Source organism: Zalophus californianus, chromosome 4, assembly GCF_009762305.2.
Source record: "Zalophus californianus isolate mZalCal1 chromosome 4, mZalCal1.pri.v2, whole genome shotgun sequence".
Classification (NCBI taxonomy): Eukaryota; Metazoa; Chordata; class Mammalia; order Carnivora; family Otariidae; genus Zalophus; species Zalophus californianus.
In genome coordinates this window covers 91,193,827-91,212,745 of record NC_045598.1, presented here as the reverse complement: position 1 = coordinate 91,212,745, position 18,919 = coordinate 91,193,827, and the positions used below count along the sequence as shown (strand labels likewise).

The 18,919-nt window shown below is 38.8% G+C and overlaps 1 protein-coding gene across 1 annotated transcript in view; it reads left to right on the top strand.

Moving 5' to 3' along the window:
- LOC113926445 (calcium-binding mitochondrial carrier protein SCaMC-1-like) overlaps window positions 1-18,919 on the top strand; it is a 74,014-nt gene that overhangs the window by 32,120 nt on the left and 22,975 nt on the right. The window contains exons 7-8 of the mRNA XM_027601331.1: window positions 393-581; window positions 16,347-16,484. Coding sequence (XP_027457132.1) covers window positions 393-581; window positions 16,347-16,484 — 327 coding nt within the window. The remainder of the gene's footprint in view (window positions 1-392; window positions 582-16,346; window positions 16,485-18,919) is intronic.

Genomic DNA, 18,919 nt, shown 5'->3' with positions numbered 1-18,919 from the left:
ATCAGTTTCTTAGGACACTAAATTTGGGGGTGGGGGTTTGTAAGAGCTTCTTTTTTAATTTTGGGTTCCTTATCTGAGTCACAGTATAATAGCTATGGTTAAAATCTTATAATTTAGACAAAAAGAAAACAGAGCTGAATTCATACACTCTATCTTCCTATGAAGTTAAATTAAGAAATTTAGTAAAAGCATTTAAACACTGTATTTGTAAGCTATTCCTATGGAAAACTAAAATATTCCAGGGAAGAATAGGAAAATATATAGATATACAGTTGTTAAAAATACAGTATAACCTAAGATTGTTTTCTCTTTTTAATTCCATAATAATGGGTGAGCTCTGTAGCCTACAATTTGTTGTAATGCTCTGGGTTAGATAACTGATCAATGACCTTACAACATTTTTTCACATTCAGGTTTTAAAAACTAATTTGGCCGTGAGTAGAACTGGACAGTACCCTGGGATTTTGGATTGTGCCAGGAAGATCTGGAAGCTTGAAAGAGCTACTGGCTTTTACAAAGGCTATGTTCCTAGTCTTCTGGCTGTCAAACCATATGTAGGCAAAGATTTTACTATTTATGAGGTGAGTTTGTTTCCATGATGGACTTAAAAACAGATTTATTAGATCTGAAATTATAATACAACTTAAAAATTTTTATCAAATTATACATTTAAGGCAGAGTCAGTAGAGAACACAGTTTTTACAGTTTGTTTTGCTGGCTCCTCTTCCTCAAGATTACATGTAGTTTTCTATGAGTATTGACCTCCACCTCCCCTCTTCTCTCCTTGCACACAACCCACTGTCCTTCGATGACTCCATCTATTGCTGGGTTTCAATATAGCTGGATTTCCACTTACTTGCAGATCTGTTTTTTAACCTCTCTTCTGATCTCCAGACCACCAAGGAGATTGCATAACACTGTTTTTTATTCCATTTTTTCTGGCATATGATTTGGCTCATGTTACTCTTGTTCTGGGCTTCCTTGTGGATAATTTCTGGTAATGATAATTATCTACTCCAAATCAATTAAAGTCACTTGATTTCTCAAAAAAATAATAGTAAGGGGGGAAGAGGAGTTAAGATGGTGGAGTAGTAGGGGGTCCTGAGCTTTCCTTATCCCTAGCTTGATCGACATCAAATCATTTTTTTTTTTTTTTTTTTTTAATTTTTTATTGTTATGTTAATCACCATATATTACATCATTAGTTTTTGGTGCAGTGTTCCATGATTCATTGTTTGTTCATAACACCCAGTGCTCCATGCAGAACGTGCCCTCCTCAATACCCATCACCAGGCTAACCCCTCCCCCTACCCCCCTCCCCTCTAGAACCCTCAGTTTGTTTTTCAGAGTCCATCATCTCTCATGGTTCGTCTCCCCCTCTGACATACTCCCCTTTTCTTCCTCTCCTGTTATCTTCTTCTTTTTCTTTTTTCTTAAAATATGTTGCATTATTTGTTTCAGAAGTACAGATCTGTGATTCAACAGTCTTGCACAATTCACAGTGCTCACCGTAGCACATACCCTCCCCAATATCTATCACCCAGCCACCCCATCCCTCCCACCCCCAACCACTCCAGTAACACTCAGTTGTTTCCTGAGATTAAGAATTCCTCATATCAGTGAGGTCATGTGATACATGTCTTTCTCTGATTGACTTATTTCACTCAGCATAACACCCTCCAGTTCCATCCACGTCGTTGCAAATGGCAAGATCTCATTCCTTTTGATGGCTGCATAATATTCCATTGTGTATATATACCACATCTTCTTTATCCATTCATCTGTCGATGGGCATCTTGGCTCTTTCCACAGTTTGGCTATGGTGGACATTGCTGCTATAAACATTGGGGTACACGTACCCCTTCGGGTCCCTACATTTGTATCTTTGTGGTAAATACCCAGTAGTGCAATTGCTGGATCGAATGGTAGCTCTAATTTCAACTGTTTGAGGAACCTCCATACTGTTTTCCAGAGGGGTTGCACCAGCTTGCATTCCCACCAACAGTGTAGGAGGGTTCCCCTTTCTCCACATCCCCGCCAACATCTGTCGTTCCCTGACTTGTTAATTTTAGCCATTCTGACGGGTGTGAGGTGGTATCTCATTGAGGTTTTGATTTGGATTTCCCTGATGCCAAGCGATGTTGAGCACTTTTTCATGTGCCTGTTGGCCATTTGGATGTCTTCTTTGGAGAAATGTCTGTTCATGTCTTCTGCCCATTTCTTGATTGGATTATTTGTTCTTTGGGTGTTGAGTTTGATAAGTTCTTTATAGATTTTGGATACTAGCCCTTTATCTGATATGTCATTTGCAAATATTTTCTCCCATTCTGTCGGTTGTCTTTTGGTTTTGTGGACTGTTTCTTTTGCTGTGCAAAAGCTTTTTATCTTGATGAAATCCCAATAGTTCATTTTTGCCCTGGCTTCCCGTGCCTTTGGCGATGTTTCTAGGAAGAAGTTGCTGCGGCTAAGGTCGAAAAGGTTGCTACCTGTGTTCTCCTTTAGGATTTGGATGGACTCCTGTCTCACGTTTAGGTCTTTCAACCATTTGGAGTCTATTTTTGTGTGTGGTGTAAGGAAATGGTCCAGTTTCATTCTTCTGCATGTGGCTGTCCAATTTTCCCAACACCATTTGTTGAAGAGACTGTCTTTTTGCCATTGGACATTCTTTCCTGCTTTGTCAAAAATAAGTTGACCATAAAGTTGAGGGTCCATTTCTGGGCTCTCAATTCTGTTCCATTGATCTATGTGTCTGTTTTTGTGCCAGTACCATACTGTCTTGATGATGACAGCTTTGTAATAGAGCTGGAAGTCCGGAATTGTGATGCCGCCAGCTTTGCTTTTCTTTTTCAGTATTCCTCTGGCTATTCTGGGTCTCTTCTGGTTCCATACAAATTTTAGGATTATTTGTTCCATTTCTTTGAAAAAAGTGGATGGTATTTTGATGGGGATTGCATTGAATGTGTAGATTGCTCTAGGTAGCATTGACATCTTCACAATGTTGATTCTCCCAATCCATGAGCATGGAACGTTTTTCCATTTCTTTGTGTCTTCTTCAATTTCTTTCCTGAGTATTTTATAGTTTTCTGAGTACAGATCCTTTGCCTCTTTGGTTAGATTTATTCCTAGGTATCTAATCGTTTTGGGTGCAATTGTAAATGGGATAGACTCCTTGATTTGTCTCTCTTCTGTCTTGTTGTTGGTGTATAGGAATGCCACTGATTTCTGTGCATTGATTTTATAGCCTGCTACTTTACTGAATTCCTGTATGAGTTCTAGCAGTTTTGGGGTGGAGTCTTTTGGGTTTTCCACATACAGTATCATATCATCTGCAAAGAGTGAGAGTTTGACTTCCTCTTTGCCGATTTGGATGCCTTTGATTTCTTTTTGTTGTCTGATTGCTGTGGCTAGGACTTCTAATACTATGTTGAATAGCAGTGGTGAGAGTGGACATCCCTGCCGCGTTCCTGACCTTAGGGGAAAAGCTCTCAGCCTTTCCCCATTGAGAATGATATTCGCTGTAGGTTTTTCGTAGATGGCTTTTATGATATTGAGGTATGTACCCTCTATCCCTATACTCTGAAGAGTTTTGATCAAGAAAGGATGTTGTACTTTGTCAAATGCTTTTTCTGCATCTATTGAGAGGATCATATGATTCTTGTTCTTTCTTTTGTTAATGTATTGTATCACGTTGATTGATTTGCGGATGTTGAACCAGCCTTGCAGCCCAGGGATAAATCCCACTTGGTCATGGTGAATAATCCTTTTAATGTACTGTTGGATCCTATTGGCTAGTATTTTGGTGAGAATTTTTGCATCCATGTTCATCAAGGATATTGGTCTGTAATTCTCTTTTTTGATGGGGTCTTTGTCTGGTTTTGGGATCAAGGTAATGCTGGCCTCATAAAATGAGTTTGGAAGTTTCCCTTCCATTTCTATTTTTTGGAACAGTTTCAGGAGAATAGGTATTAATTCTTCTTGAAAGGTCTGATAGAATTCCCCTGGGAAGCCATCTGGCCCTGGGCTTTTGTTTCTTGGGAGATTTTTGATGACTGTTTCAATTTCCTTAGTGGTTATAGGTCTGTTCAGGTTTTCTATTTCTTCCTGGTTCAATTTTGGTAGTTGATACATCTCTAGGAATGCACCCATTTCTTCCAGGTTATCTAATTTGCTGGCATAGAGTTGCTCATAATATGTTCTTATAATTGTTTGTATTTCTTTGGTGTTGCTTGTGATCTCTCCTCTTTCATTCATGATTTTGTTGATTTGGGTCATTTCTCTTTTCTTTTTGATCAGTCTGGCCAGGGGTTTATCAATCTTGTTAATTCTTTCAAAGAACCAGCTCCTAGTTTCGTTGATCTGTTCTACTGTTCTTTTGCTTTCTAGTTCATTGATTTCTGCTCTGATCTTTATGATTTCTCTTCTCCTGCTGGGTTTAGGCTTTCTTTGCTGTTCTTTCTCCAGCTCCTTTAGGTGTAGGGTTAGGTTGTGTATTTGAGACCTTTCTTGTTTCTTGAGAAAGGCTTGTATTGCTATATACTTTCCTCTCAGGACTGCCTTTGCTGTATCCCAAAGATTTTGAACAGTTGTGTTTTCATTTTCATTGGTTTCCATGAATTTTTTTAATTCTTCTTTAATTTCTTGGTTGACCCATTCATTCTTTAGTAGGATGCTCTTTAGCCTCCATGTATTTGAGTTCTTTCCGACTTTCCTCTTGTGGTTGAGTTCTAGTTTCAAAGCATTGTGGTCTGAAAATATGCAGGGAATGATCCCAATCTTTTGGTACCGATTGAGACCTGATTTGTGACCTAGGATGTGATCAATTCTGGAGAATGTTCCATGGGCACTAGAGAAGAATGTGTATTCCGTTGCTTTGGGATGGAATGTTCTGAATATGTCTGTGAAGTCCATTTGGTCCAGTGTGTCATTTAAAGTCTTTATTTCCTTGTTGATCTTTTGCTTAGATGATCTGTCCATTTCAGTCAGGGGGGTGTTAAAGTCCCCCACTATTATTGTATTGTTGTCAATGTGTTTCTTTGCTTTTGTTATTAATCGCCTTATATAATTGGCTGCTCCCATGTTCGGGGCATAGATATTTACAATTGTTAGATCTTCTTGTTGGATAGACCCTTTAAGTAGGATATAGTGTCCTTCCTCATCTCTTATTACAGTCTTTGTTTTAAAATCTAGTTTGTCTGATATAAGGATTGCCACCCCAGCTTTCTTTTGGCGTCCATTAGCATGGTAAATGGTTTTCCACCCCCTCACTTTCAATCTGGGGGTGTCTTTGGGTGTAAAATGAGTCTCTTGCAGACAGCATATTGATGGGTCTTGTTTTTTAATCCAATCTGATAGCCTGTGTCTTTTGATTGGGGCATTTAGCCCATTTACATTCAGGGTAACTATTGAAAGGTATGAATTTAGTGCCATTGTATTACCTGTAAGGTGACTGTTAACTGTCTGTTGTCTGTGTTCGTTTCTGCTCTTTGCTGTTTTTAGGTTCTCTCTTTGCTTAGAGGACCCCTCTCAATATTTCTTGGAGGGCTGGTTTCGTGTTTGCAAATTCCTTTAGTTTTTGTTTGTTCTGGAAGCTTTTTATCTCTCCTTCTATTTTCAATGACAGCCTAGCTGGATATAGTATTCTTGGCTGCATATTTTTCTCGTTTAGTGCTCTGAAGATATCTTGCCAGTCCTTTCTGGCCTGCCAGGTCTCTGTGGATAGGTCTGTTGCCAATCTAATGTTTCTACCATTGTAGGTTACATATCTCTTCTCCTGAGCTGCTTTCAGGATTTTCTCTTTGTCTCTGAGACTCGTAAGTTTTACTATTAGATGTCGGGGTGTTGACCTATTTTTATTGATTTTGAGAGGGGTTCTCTGTGCCTCCTGGATTTTAATGCCTGTTTCCTTCCTCACATTAGGGAAGTTCTCTGCTATAATTTGCTCCAATATACCTTCTGCCCCTCTCTCTCTCTCTTCTTCTTCTGGGATCCCAATTATTCTAATGTTGTTTCGTCTTATCGTATCACTTATCTCTCGAATTCTGCCCTCGTGATCCTGTAGTTGTTTCTCTCTCTTTTTCTCAGCCTCTTTATTTTCCATCATTTGGTCTTCTATATCGCTGATTCTCTCTTCTGCCTCATTTATCCTAGCATTTAGTGCCCCCATTTTTGATTGCACCTCATCAATAGCCTTTTTGATTTCGATTTGGTTAGATTTTAGTTCTTTTATTTCTCCAGAAAGGGTTTCTCTAATAACTTCCACGCTTTTTTCAAGCCCAGCTAGTATCTTTAAAGTCATGATTCTGAACTCTAGGTCCGACATCGTACTAATGTCCGTATTGAGTAGGTCCCTGGCTGACGGTACTACCTCTTGTTCTTTTTGCTGAGGTGATTTCTTTCGTCTTGTCATTTTGTCCAGAGGAGAATAGATGAATGAGAGAACAAAAGGCTAACAGGTTTACAACGTCCCCAGCAAATATACTGTATACAAATCAGAAAAGACCTGAAACCAGGGGAAAAGAAAGGGAAAGAAAGAAAAAAGAAAGAGAAAAAGAAAAAAAAAAGAAAAAAAAAAGATAAAAACAAAAACAAAACAATTCAAAAAAGGCAGAATATGATCAAATATGATCAGGCTAGTGCATAGATCAGTGCCACACACTAGATTTTGGGCGTATTTTGGTCTGTTAGAAAAAAGTGCCTCCTAAAATTTTAAAGGAAGAAAGGCATATATGTACAAAATAAGGGTTGATACAATGAAGGGATGGAAGATGACTGTAAAGATGAAAATTATAAAAGATTTTATAAAAGGACTTGGTAAGATAAGTTGTTTGAAAAAAGAAAGAAGATTTAAGGAAAAAAAAAAAAAAAGGAAAAAGGGAGAGAATGTGATCAGGCAGGAGACTAGAACAAAGCCATACACTAGTGGTTTAGGGTATATTTTGATCTGTTAGAAGAAACTGTACCTCAAAATTTTAAAGAGAGAACAACTTATATATATGCCAAAAACAAGGATAACTACTATGAAGGGATAAAATATGACTCTAAAAATGAAAAAAAAAATAAAATTTTTTTTTTTTTTTAAAAAGGGATTTATAAGATGTTGGTTGAAAAAGGGAAAAAGAAAAATAAAAAAAAGTCAACAAAAATTAACTTTGATGAAATAATGAATCATGGTAAAAAAAAAAAAAAAAGAAGCCATGAATCTATGTGCAGTATTCCCCTAGCGCTGGAGTTCTCCTATTCTCCTTGATCGATCAACTTGGTCTTGGCTTGCTGACTGTTTGTGTTGATCTTCTGGGGGAGGGGCCTGTTGCTGTGGTTTCCAAATGTCTTTGCCGGAGGCGGAATTGCCCCGCCCTTGTCGGTCCGGGCTAAGGAAGCTGCTCCAGTTTGCTCTCAGGAGCTTTTGTTCCCTGCAAGCTCTCGGTACAGCTTTGGAGGACCAGGGCGAAAATGGCGGCCTCCCAGTCTCCGCCCGGAGGAGCCGAGAACTCGGGGCCCCACTCCTCAGTGCGCCCCCAGAGAAAAGCAGTCACTCCCGTGTCCCCGGTCTCCGGCCGCACTCCGTGCTCACCCGGCCTGTGACCGAGCGTTTCTATCTCTGGCACCCGACCCCGCTCGGAGTCTCCAAACCCAGCAGATCCCTGCAGTGCGTTCCCGCACCGCTCCTCCCCGGGAAGGAAGGGGAGTCTCCCCGGATCTGCTGCTTGTTGGGTCCTTGCTGGGGGAGCCGTGCCCCGACTGGGCCGCAGATCACAGTTTATGGCAACCCCGAGCTGAGAGCCCGCGACTCTGGTCCGTATCTGCAGCCGGCTTCCCCGCCCCGACACCTGGCAGCTCTGCCGCACTCAGGCACCCCCGGTCTCTCTGTGACCCCAAGGGTCCTGAGACCACACTGTCCCGGGAGGATTCCACCCCCCGCTTATCCACTGCAGCGGCGTCCCTCTGCCGAGCCAACTTTTAAAAGGTCCGATTTTGTGCTCCGCGGCTCTAGCACTTGCCAGAAGCGGCCGGCGGAGGCCCCTCCCCCGCCGTCTATCCTCCCGAATATCGCCTCGGATTCACTTCTCCGCACGTCCTACCTTCCAGTAAGTGGTCGCTTCTCTGTTCAGAGAGTTGTTGCTACTCTCCTGTTCGATCTCCTGTTGAGTTCGTAGGTGTTCAGAATGGTTTGATCCCTATTCAGCTGAATTCCTGAGACCAGACAAAATCTAGGTCTCCTACTCCTCCGCCATCTTGCTCCGCCCCCTGACATCAAATCATTTTGAACAACTAGGAAATTGATCTGAGGATTAAGAAAACAATCTGCACAACTGGAGGGAGAGAACATGGCAGATGTGAAGTTCGGAGCCATGAATTGGGGGAGAGAAAAGCTGCTGTGCCATGAAGGGGAGGGAGCTCTTTTCACAGAGTGAAGTCAGGGAGAGAGGGAAAGAGCGGGAGAGAGAATAGTGCATAGGGTTCGCACAATATGTTGCAGTGAAGGGATCCCCTGGGTGGCACTGGGAGAGAAAGCCCCCCTTCCTGGAGTACATTTGGAAGAGAGTTTTTGCTTCTCCAAGGACAAAGGGCCCACTGGGAGCCTTTGAGCAGCTCTTCAGCAGCAGGGGACAGAGGCGCACACAGAGGGCAGATAACCTGGTGGAAGCTTTTTGCTGTGCATCAGCATAGACTCCAGCCACATGCACATACCGTTCAACTGCTTTTTTGGGACAGCACGGTGCCGGGTGCAATGCCAGGCTCTCCTCTGGGGGAGGGGAGCGGTCTGTGCCTTGCCAGGCCCTTTAAGATTTGGAGTTTTGAATCCCAGCTGTTCGCCAGAGATAAAACACGCCTGAACTGGCCTGCCAACAGCTCAGGCACAGACAGGTTGAGGGCAGGGATCTAATGAAAGCCTGGGACACAGGAGAGGAGATGATTGTTCGCTTTTCTGTGAGGGCCTCCTACACTGGAAGGCCATGAGTACCCCTCCCTGGGGATGAGAGGGCAGGGTGACCCCATCTTCCACACATGCCCCCACCAGCACAGTGGGACTTCAGAAAGAAACACAGTGCCTCCAGTGGAGGCTGGAGTCCCTTATACCAAACCCCGCCCCCTGCATCTGGCAGCGGCATCTTTAAGAAGGCCTGTCTGACTGTGAGACAGAGCAGCGGGCCTCTCCCTCAGAAGATCAACACAGGCTCCCCTCATGTACCAGGTCTACTGATCATAGAGTGCTCCAAAGTCTCAGTTTCAATTCTGGTGAAAATAGGATCAGGCTTTCTTTTTTATTTTTAATATATTTATTTTATTTTATTTTTCTTCTTTTTTCCTTGGAATCAGGCTTAAGGTTTTTGTTCTTTGTTGGTTTGTTTGTTTACTTTTCTCATTTTTTGGATCAGGCTTTTATTTTCTTTTCTTTTTTCCTTCTTACTTTCTTATTCCTTGGAATCAGGCTTATGGTTTTTGTTTGTCTGTTTCCTTCCTTTTTTGTTCCTTTTCCTTTTTTCTTGGATCAGACTTTTTATTCTTTATTTTTTTAAGTCAGGCTTATCTTAACAAACAGATCAAAGCACACTTAGTTAAATGTCCAAACACTCCCTAGTCTAATTAAAGAACCATAGGGTATCGGAATGGATAAGAAAAAACAAGACCCGGGCACCTGGGTGGCTCAGTTGGTTAAACGACTGCCTTCAGCTCAGGTCATGATCCTGGAATCCCGGGATCGAGTCCCACATCGGGCTCCCTGCTCAGCAGGGAATCTGCTTCTCCCTCTGACCCTCCCCCCTCTCATACTCTCTCTCTCTCTCATTCTCTCTCTCAAATAAATAAATAAATAAATAATCTTTAAATCTTAAAAAAAAAAAAACAAGACCCATCGATATGCTGCTTACAAAAAACTCATTTTAGACCCAAAGGACCTCCAGATTGAAAGTGAGGGGGTGGAGAACCATCTCATGCTAATGGACATCAAAAGAAAGCTGGAGTAGCCATACTAATATCAGACAAACTAGATTTTAAACCAAAGACCGTAGTAAGAGATGAAGGGCACTATATCATAGGAAAGGGGTCTATCCAACAGGAAGGTCTAACAATTGTAAATATTTATGTCCCCAACTTGGGAGCAGCCAAATATATAAATCAATTATTAACAAACTTAAACTCATTGATAATAATACAAATAGTAGGGGACTTTAAAATTCCACTCACTGCCATGGACAGATCCTCTAAGCAGAAAAATCAATAAGGAAACGATGTCTTTGAATGACACACTGGATCAGATGAACTTCACAGATATATTCAGAACATATCCTAAAGCAGCAGAATACACATTCTTTTTGAGTGCACATGGAACATTCTCCAGATTAGATCACATACTGGGTCACAAGTCAGGCCTCAACCAGTACAGAAAATTGAGATCATACCATGCATATTTTCAGACCACAATGCTATGAAACTTGAAGTCAACCACAAGAAAAAATTTGGAAAGACCACAAATACATGGAGTTTAAAGAGCATCTTGCTAAAGAAATGAATGGGTCAACCAGAAAATTAAAGAAGAAATAGAGAAATGCATGGAAGCAAATGAAAATGAAAACATGACAGTCCAAATCTTTCAGACGTAGCAAAGGTGGTCATAAGAGGGAAGGATATAGCAATACAGGCATTCCTCAAGAAGCAAGAAAAGTCTCAAGTACATAACCTAACCTTACACCTAAAGGAGCTGGAAAAAAGAAGAGCAAATAAAGCCTAAGACCAGCAGAAGAAGGGAAATAATTAAGATTAGAGCAGAAATAAATGATATAGAAATTAAAAAAAAAAACCAGTAGAACAGATCAACGAAACTAGGGGCTGGTTCTGTGAAAGAATTAACAAAATTGATAAATCCCTAGCCAGACTTACCAAAAAGAAAAAAGAAAGGACCCAAATAAATAAAACCACAAATGAAAGAGAAGAGATCACAACCAACACCACAGAAATACAAACAATTATAAGAGAATATTATGAGCAATTATATGCCAACAAATTGGGTAATCTGGAAGAAATGGATAAATGCCTAGAAACATATAAACTACCACAACTGACACAGGAAGAAATACAAAATTTGAACAGACCTATAACCAGCAAAGAAATTGAATCAATAATAAAAAATCTCCCAACAAACAAGAGTCCAGGGCCAGATGGCTTCTCAGGGAAATTCTGTCAAACATCTCAAGAAGAATTAATACCTATTCTTCTGAAGCTATTCCAGAAAATAGAAATGGAAGGAAAACTTCCAAACTCATTCTATGAGGCCAGCATTACCTTGATTCCAAAACCAGACAACGACCCCACTAAAAAGGAGAATTTCAGACCAATATCCCTGATGAACATGGATGCAAAATTTCTCAACAAGACACTAGCTAATCAAATCCAACAGTACATTAAAAGGATTATTCACCATGATGAAGTGGAATTTATTCCTGGGCTACAGGGGTGGTTCAACACTCACAAATCAATCAACGTGATACACCACATTAATAAAAGAAAGGATAAGAACTATATGATCCTCTCAATAGATGTAGAAAAAGCATTTGACAAAATACAGCAATATTTCTTGATTAAAAACGCTCAAGAAAGTAGGGATAGAAGGAACATAGCTCAACATCATCAAGGTCATATATGAAAGGCCCACAGCTAATATCATTCTCAATGGGCAAAAACTGAGAGCTTTTTTTCCCCAAAGGTCAGGAATAGGGATGTCCACTCCTACCACTGTTGTTCCACGTAGTACTAGAAGTCCTAGCCTCAGCAATCAGACAACAAAAAGAAATAAAAGGATTCCAAAGCAGCAAGGAAGAAGTCAAATCTTCACTTTTCACAGATGACATGCTACTCCAAGTAGAAAACCTGAAAGACTCCACCAAAAAATTGCTAGAACTGATACAGGAATTCAGCAGGATATAAAATCAATGTACAGAAATCTGTTGCATATCTATACACTAATAATGAAGCAGCAGAAAGAGAAATCAAGGAGTCAATCCCATTTATGGTTGCATCAAAAACCATGAGATACCTAGGAATAAACCTAACCAAAGAGGCAAAAGATCCCTACTCAGAAAACTATAGAACACTTATGAAAGAAACCGAAGAAGACACAAAGAAGTGGAAAAACATTCCATGCTCATGGATTGGAAGAACAAATATTCTTAAAATGTCTATACTACCCAAAGTACACATTCTACACATTCAATGCAATCCCTCTTGATATAATGGCAGCATTTTTCACAGAGGTAGAACAAACAATTCTAAAATTTGTATGAAACTGGAAAAGACCCCACATAGCCAAAGTAATGCTGAAAAAGAAAGCAGGAAGCATCACAATCCCAGACTTCAAGCTGTATTACAAAGCTATAATCATCAATACAGTATGATACTGACACAAATACAGACATATAGATCAATGGAACAGAATAGAGAGTCCAGAAATGGACCCTCAACTCTATGGTCAACAAATCTTCAAAAAAGCAAGTAAGAATATCCAGTGGAAAAAAGACAGTCTCCTCAATAAAAGGTACTGGAAAACTGGACAGTGACATGCAGAAGAATGAAACTATACCATACACAAAAATAAATTCAAAATGGATGAAAGACCTAATGTAAGACAGGAAACCATCAAAAGAGGAGAAAACAGGCAGCAACATCTTTGACATCAGCCAGAGCAACTTCTTACTAGACACATCTCTGGAGGCAAGGGAAACAAAAGCAAAAATGAACTATTGGGACCTCATCAAGATAAAAGGCTTCTGTTAGGTGAGGGAAACAATCAACAAAACTAAGAGGCAACTGACAGAATGGGAGAAGATATTTACAAATGACATATTGGATAAAAGGCTAGTATCCAGAATCTATAAAGAACTCCTCAAACTCAACACCCAAAAAACCAAATAATCCGATAAAGACATGGGCAGAAGACATGAATAGACACTTTTCCAAAGAAGACATCCAGATGGCTAACAGACACATGAATAAAAATGCTCAACATCCCCAATCATCAGGGAAATACAAATCAAAATCACACTGAGATACAACCTCACACCTGTTAGAATGGCTAAAATTAACAACTGAGGAAACAACAGATGTTGGTGAGGATGTGGAGAAAGGGGAGTCCTTTTGCACTGTTAGTGGGAATGCAAACTGGTACAGCCACTCTGGAAAACAGTATGGAGTTTCCTCAAAAAGTTAAAAATAGAAATATCCTATGACCCAGCAATTGCACTACTAGGTATTTATCCAAAGGGCATAAAACTGCTGATTTGAAGGGGCACATGCACCCCAATGGGTTAAAACAGCACTATCAACAATAGCCAAATTATGGAGAGAGCCCAAATGTCCATTGACTGATGAATGGATGAATGGATAAAGATGTGGGTGGCTCAGTTGGTTAGGCATCTGCCTTTGGCTTGAGTTGTGGGCCCAGGGTCCTGGGATTGAGCCCCGCATCAGGCTTCCCACTCAGTGGGGAGTCTGCTTCTTCCTCTTTCTCTACCCCTCCACACTACTCATGCTCTCTGTCTCTCTCTTCTCAAATAAATAAATAAAATCTTTTTTTTTAGTTCTGTTCTTGGGGAGCTCAACATTCTTTCACTGGGAGACAGACAATAAACTATTTAAACATATAATGCCTTAGTGATAAGGGTTATAGAGAAAAACAGAACAGGAAAGGAGACTAGGTAGTGTTAGGGACTGAAATTTTCGATATCAAGGTCTGGGAAGGTCTTTCTGAGAAGGTGACTTTTGAGTAAAGATCTGAGGAAATTGAGAGGGTGAGCCATGCATAAATCTACAGGGAGAACATTTAGGGTGGGAGCATGTCCATGTGCTGGAGTGGAGTGAACCAGAAGAGGTTAGTAGATGAGGTCAGAGAACGAGTGGGGGCCAGATTTAGCAGAGCCTTGCAGACCATCGAAAGTACTTTAACTTTTATTCTAGATGAAATAGGAAAACGCTGGAGAGTTTTGAGCAGAGGAATGCCATATCTGACAAGTTTTTTTTTTCATTATTATAACAGCTTTATTGAGATATAATTCACATACCATGTAAGTCACCATTTTAAAGGACAGTTCGGTACTTTTTGTAACCATCATTACAGTTTAATTTGAGAACATTTTCATCACTCCAAAAAGAAACCCTGTACTTACTAGCACTCACTTCCCTTTCTCATTTCTCCTGCTCCGTGGCAACCACTAACCTTTTTGTCTCTATAGATTTGTCTTACCAGGGCATTTCTTATAAATGGACTCTTACAATAATATGGTCTTTTGTGATTGTCTTTTTTCAGTCACCATAATATTTTCAAGATTCATCCATGTTGTAGCATGTATCAGTATTTCCTTCTTTTTTATTGCTGAACATTATTCCATTATACGGATATGCCACCTTTTATTTGTCCATTCATCAGTTGATGGATATTTGGGTTGTTTCTACTTTTTGGTTATTATGAATAATGCTGGTATGAAATTGAGTACAAGTTCGCGTGTGGACAAATGTTTTCATTCTCTTGGGTATATATCTAGGAGTAGAATTGCTGTAACATTTGTTAACCCTATGTTTAATCTTTTGAAGAACTACCAAACTATTTTCTAAAGTGGTAAGACCATTTTACATTTCCACCAGCAGTGAACGAGGGTTCCAAGTTCTCCACATCCTTGTCAACACTTGTTATCATCCATCATTTTTATTATTGTCATCTTAGTGGATATGAAGTGGTAGTGTTGCCCATTTTTAACTGGTTTTTTTTTTATTGTTGACTTGTAGGAGTTCTTTCTATATATTGGATATAATAAGTCCCTTATCAGATATACAGTTTGGAAATATTTTCTTCCATTCCATGGGTTGTCTTTTATTTTCTTTATGGCGTCCATTGAAACACGAAAATTTTTAATTTTGATTAATCTAATTTATTTATTTTTTTCTTTTGTCATTTGTGCATTTGGTGTCATATCTAAGAAACCATCATCTAATACAAGATCATGGAAAATTTACTCCTATGTTTTCTTCTAAGAGTTTTGTAGTTTTAGTTCTTATAATTAGGTCTATGATCTATTTTTAATTTTTGTATCTGGTGTTAGGCAGGGGTGCAACTACATTCTTTTTGGATGTGGATATCCAGTTAACTGGAAGAGAGCCAACTGAAAACTTTTAATTTGTTGAAAAAACTATTTTCCCCAATGGATTGTCTTGGCACCCTTGTTGAATCAATTGCCCATAAATGAAAGTGTTTATTTCTGGACTCCTGACTTTTACTCCATTGATCTGTATATCTATCCTTATGTACACACTGGCTTGGTTGTTGGAGCTCTGTAGTAATTTTTGAAACCAGAAGATATTAATTATCTAACTTTGTTCTTCTTTTCTAAGCATTATTTTGGCTATTCTGGGTCCCCTTACATTTTCATATGAATTTTAAGATCAGCTAGTGTCAGAAGTTTTAGGACAATGGAGAATGTAGTTGTTCCCCTGAAATAATGATGTTGGTATGTTTGGAGAGTATATGGTCAAGGAAAATATGGTATCATTTGAGGGAAAAATTAAAGGTCCACTTAAGATTTTATGATCATGAATTTGAAATGAGACCAATCAGCATAGGTGTGTGTTTTCTCAGCCATGTCTAGCTATATTCTGAATTATTTTCATAACATGAAATCACCATTTACCCTTACCACTCTTATTCTCTGTAAGTAGAAAATTTTCCAAAGGCTATATGATTTGTGATGACATTATTGCTCTTATGGCTATTTAATGTATTCTTTTGTTTATAATTTTTCTGTTTTAATATCTAACACAATAAATAATATTGATAGATATAACCTATAGAAACAAAACTTTTTGGTGTTCTCAATAACTCTTAAGAGTGTAAAGGAGTCCTGAAACAAAGATATTGCTGTTAGAGGAAATGCAGTTTGACACAGTAAGCTTCCCTAAAGATTAGGCAATCAGAGCTCTCATAGTTGAGTGGATAGTGAGTTCCCATCACGAAGGTTCTCTGATCGCTGGTTGTTTGTACACCTCTGAATAATTCTAATTGCTAGGATGGTGCTTAGGTAAGGAGGTAATATTTAGATAATTTGAGCCCTGGAAATATTGGGGGGAGGGCTTTATTAACTTTAACTGCATTAAATTACACTAAAAATTGGCAGTTCAAAAATGTCCCATGGCTCTTATTACTTTGTCCTGGATTACTGCATTCTGCATTTTATCTTCTTTGCTATAATGTAACAAAAAAGATAGAAAGGAGTGTATGCCTATAGCAAGAAAAGATACTAGCGTTTTGTTATTTTGGTTTTTTCTTAATAGTTATTAAAATATATTATTACTTTGTTCTCTGCCAGCTTTTGAAGACTTGTTGGCTAAACACTGATACAGAAGACCCTGGGTTGCTGACTTTGATGGGTTGTAATGCCTTCTCTAACTTTTGTGGTCAGTTTTGCAGCTACCCCCTGCACCTAGTGAGAACTCGCAGGTTCAAGGTGAGTTTTTGTGAGAAGGATGGCAGTGTAAAAAGCTCTATGGATTTAGGAACTTTTTTTTTTTTAACTTTCTCTTCTGAAGAATGTCTAAGAATCCTCCTCATTTCCATCATTCAGTGCTGCTTCTTTTAAAAAGGCAAAATTAGGAAATTCTTCTTATATGAATGGGAATGGTGCTATTTATTTACTGCCTTGGGTGGTAGAATGAATGTTTTCACACTAGAGGGGGCCATCTTTGTGACCTAGAGTTCGTTCATAAGACTGTGATAACTAAGGATTCAAAATTTAGATACCTATCTAAATGACTGTTAAAAGTCTTTTGCAAGCTGAGATGCAGTGATTCTGTTTCACTTAAAAATAACTCAGTAAAATACCTGCTGATCATTAGGAAAAATTATTGTTGAATTTAGAAAAGAAAGATTCTTTCAATTTATTTACACATATATACACCCATGAAACTACCAATTATATCAAGACAGTACATTTCCAGCACCCCAGAAGGCTCCTTCATACCCTTCCCAATTAATAAACACCCTCACCCCAAGGTAAATATTATTCTGACTTTAACCATTTATTAGTTTCTTTTCTTTTCTTTTTTTTTTTTTTTTTAGAGCGAGAGATCATGTGAGCAGGGGGGAAGGCCAGAGGGAGAGAGAGAGAGAGAGAGAGAATCTTAAGCAGGCTTAACTCTCAGTGCAGAGTCCCAGGTGGGGCTCAATCTCATGACCCTGAGATCATGACCTGAACTGAAATCAAGAGTTGGACACTTAACCGACTGAGCCACTAAGGTGTCCCTGGTTTGACTATTCTTGAAAACTATGTACTATTTGGAGAGTCATCTTTGTTTACTGCATATAATTATTTTCTTTGCTCATGTGAATACCCCACTTAATCCATTATAATATGTTAAAGTTTATTTTATTTTTTAAATTGAAGTATAGTTGACATGCATTATTATATTAGTTTCAGGTGCACAACATAGTGATTTTACATTTATATCCATTATAAAATGCTCACCACAATAAGTATAGTTATCCATTATACTATGGAAAACATAAATACTTATTTCTCTCAGATATATATATATAGATATATATAGATAGATAGATATCTATCTATATATATAGAAACACACATACCAGGAGAAGAATTTTTAGGTTATAGGGTAAATATTCAGTTTTAGTAGATACTGCCAAATTGGTTTTCCATAGTGTTTATTTCAGTTTAAACTATAAGAGCAATGTATGAGTTCCAGTTGATCTACATCTTTGTTAACACTTGTTATTGTCAGTCTTTTAATTTAGATATTCTGATAGTTGTGCAATAAAATCTCACTGTGGCTTTAATTTACATTTCTAAATGACTAATAATATTGAATACCTTTAATGCTTATCATTTTATTTTTAATTTTATTTTTTTAATGACACATTTATTTCAAGATCTAACAAGTATCCCTACTAAACTGAGATTTGATGTTACAAACTTCTGTTATTTTTTAAATTTAAATTCAATTAATTAACATACAATGTATTGTTTCAGGGATACAAGTTTGTGATTCATCAGTCTTATATAATACCCAGTGCTAACACATACCCTCCCCAATGTCCATCACCCAGTGCCCCATCCCCCCACCCCTCTCCCCTCCAGCAACCCTCAGTTTGTTTCCTAAGATTAAGTGTCTCTTATGGTTTGTCTCCCTCTCTGGTTTCGTCTTGTTTCATTTTTCCCTCTCTTCTCCTATGATCCTCTGCTTTGTTTCTTAAATTCCACATATCAGTGAGATCATATGATAATTATCTTTCTCTGATTGACTTATTTCGCTTAGTATAATACCCTCTAGTTTCATCCATGTCATTGCAAATGGCAAGATTTCATTTTCTGATGGCTGTGTAATATTCCATTATATATATATATATATATATATATATATACAGTACATTTTCTTTATCATTCATCTGTTGATGGACATCTGGGCTCTTTCTATAGTTTGGCTATTGTGGACATTGCTGTTATAAACATTGGGGTGCAGGTGCCCCTTTGGATCACTACATTTGTATTTTGGGGTAGATACCTAGTACTGCAATTGCTGGGTTGTAGGGTAGCTCTATTTTCAACTTTTTGAGGAACCTCCATACTGTTTTCCAGGGTGCCTGCACCAGCTTGCATTCCCACCAAGAGTGTAGGAAGGTTCCCTTTTCTCCGTATCCTTGCCAACATCTGTCATTTCTGACGTTCATTTTAGGCATTCTGACTGGTATGAGGTGGTATTTCATTGTGGTTTTGATTTGGATTTCCTTGATGCCAAGTGATGTTGAGCACTTTTTCATGTGTCTGTTGGCCATCTGGATGTCTTCTTTGGAGAAATGTCTGTTCATGTCTTCTGCCCATTTCTTGATTGGATTATTTGTTCTTTGGGTGTTGAGTTTGATAAGTTC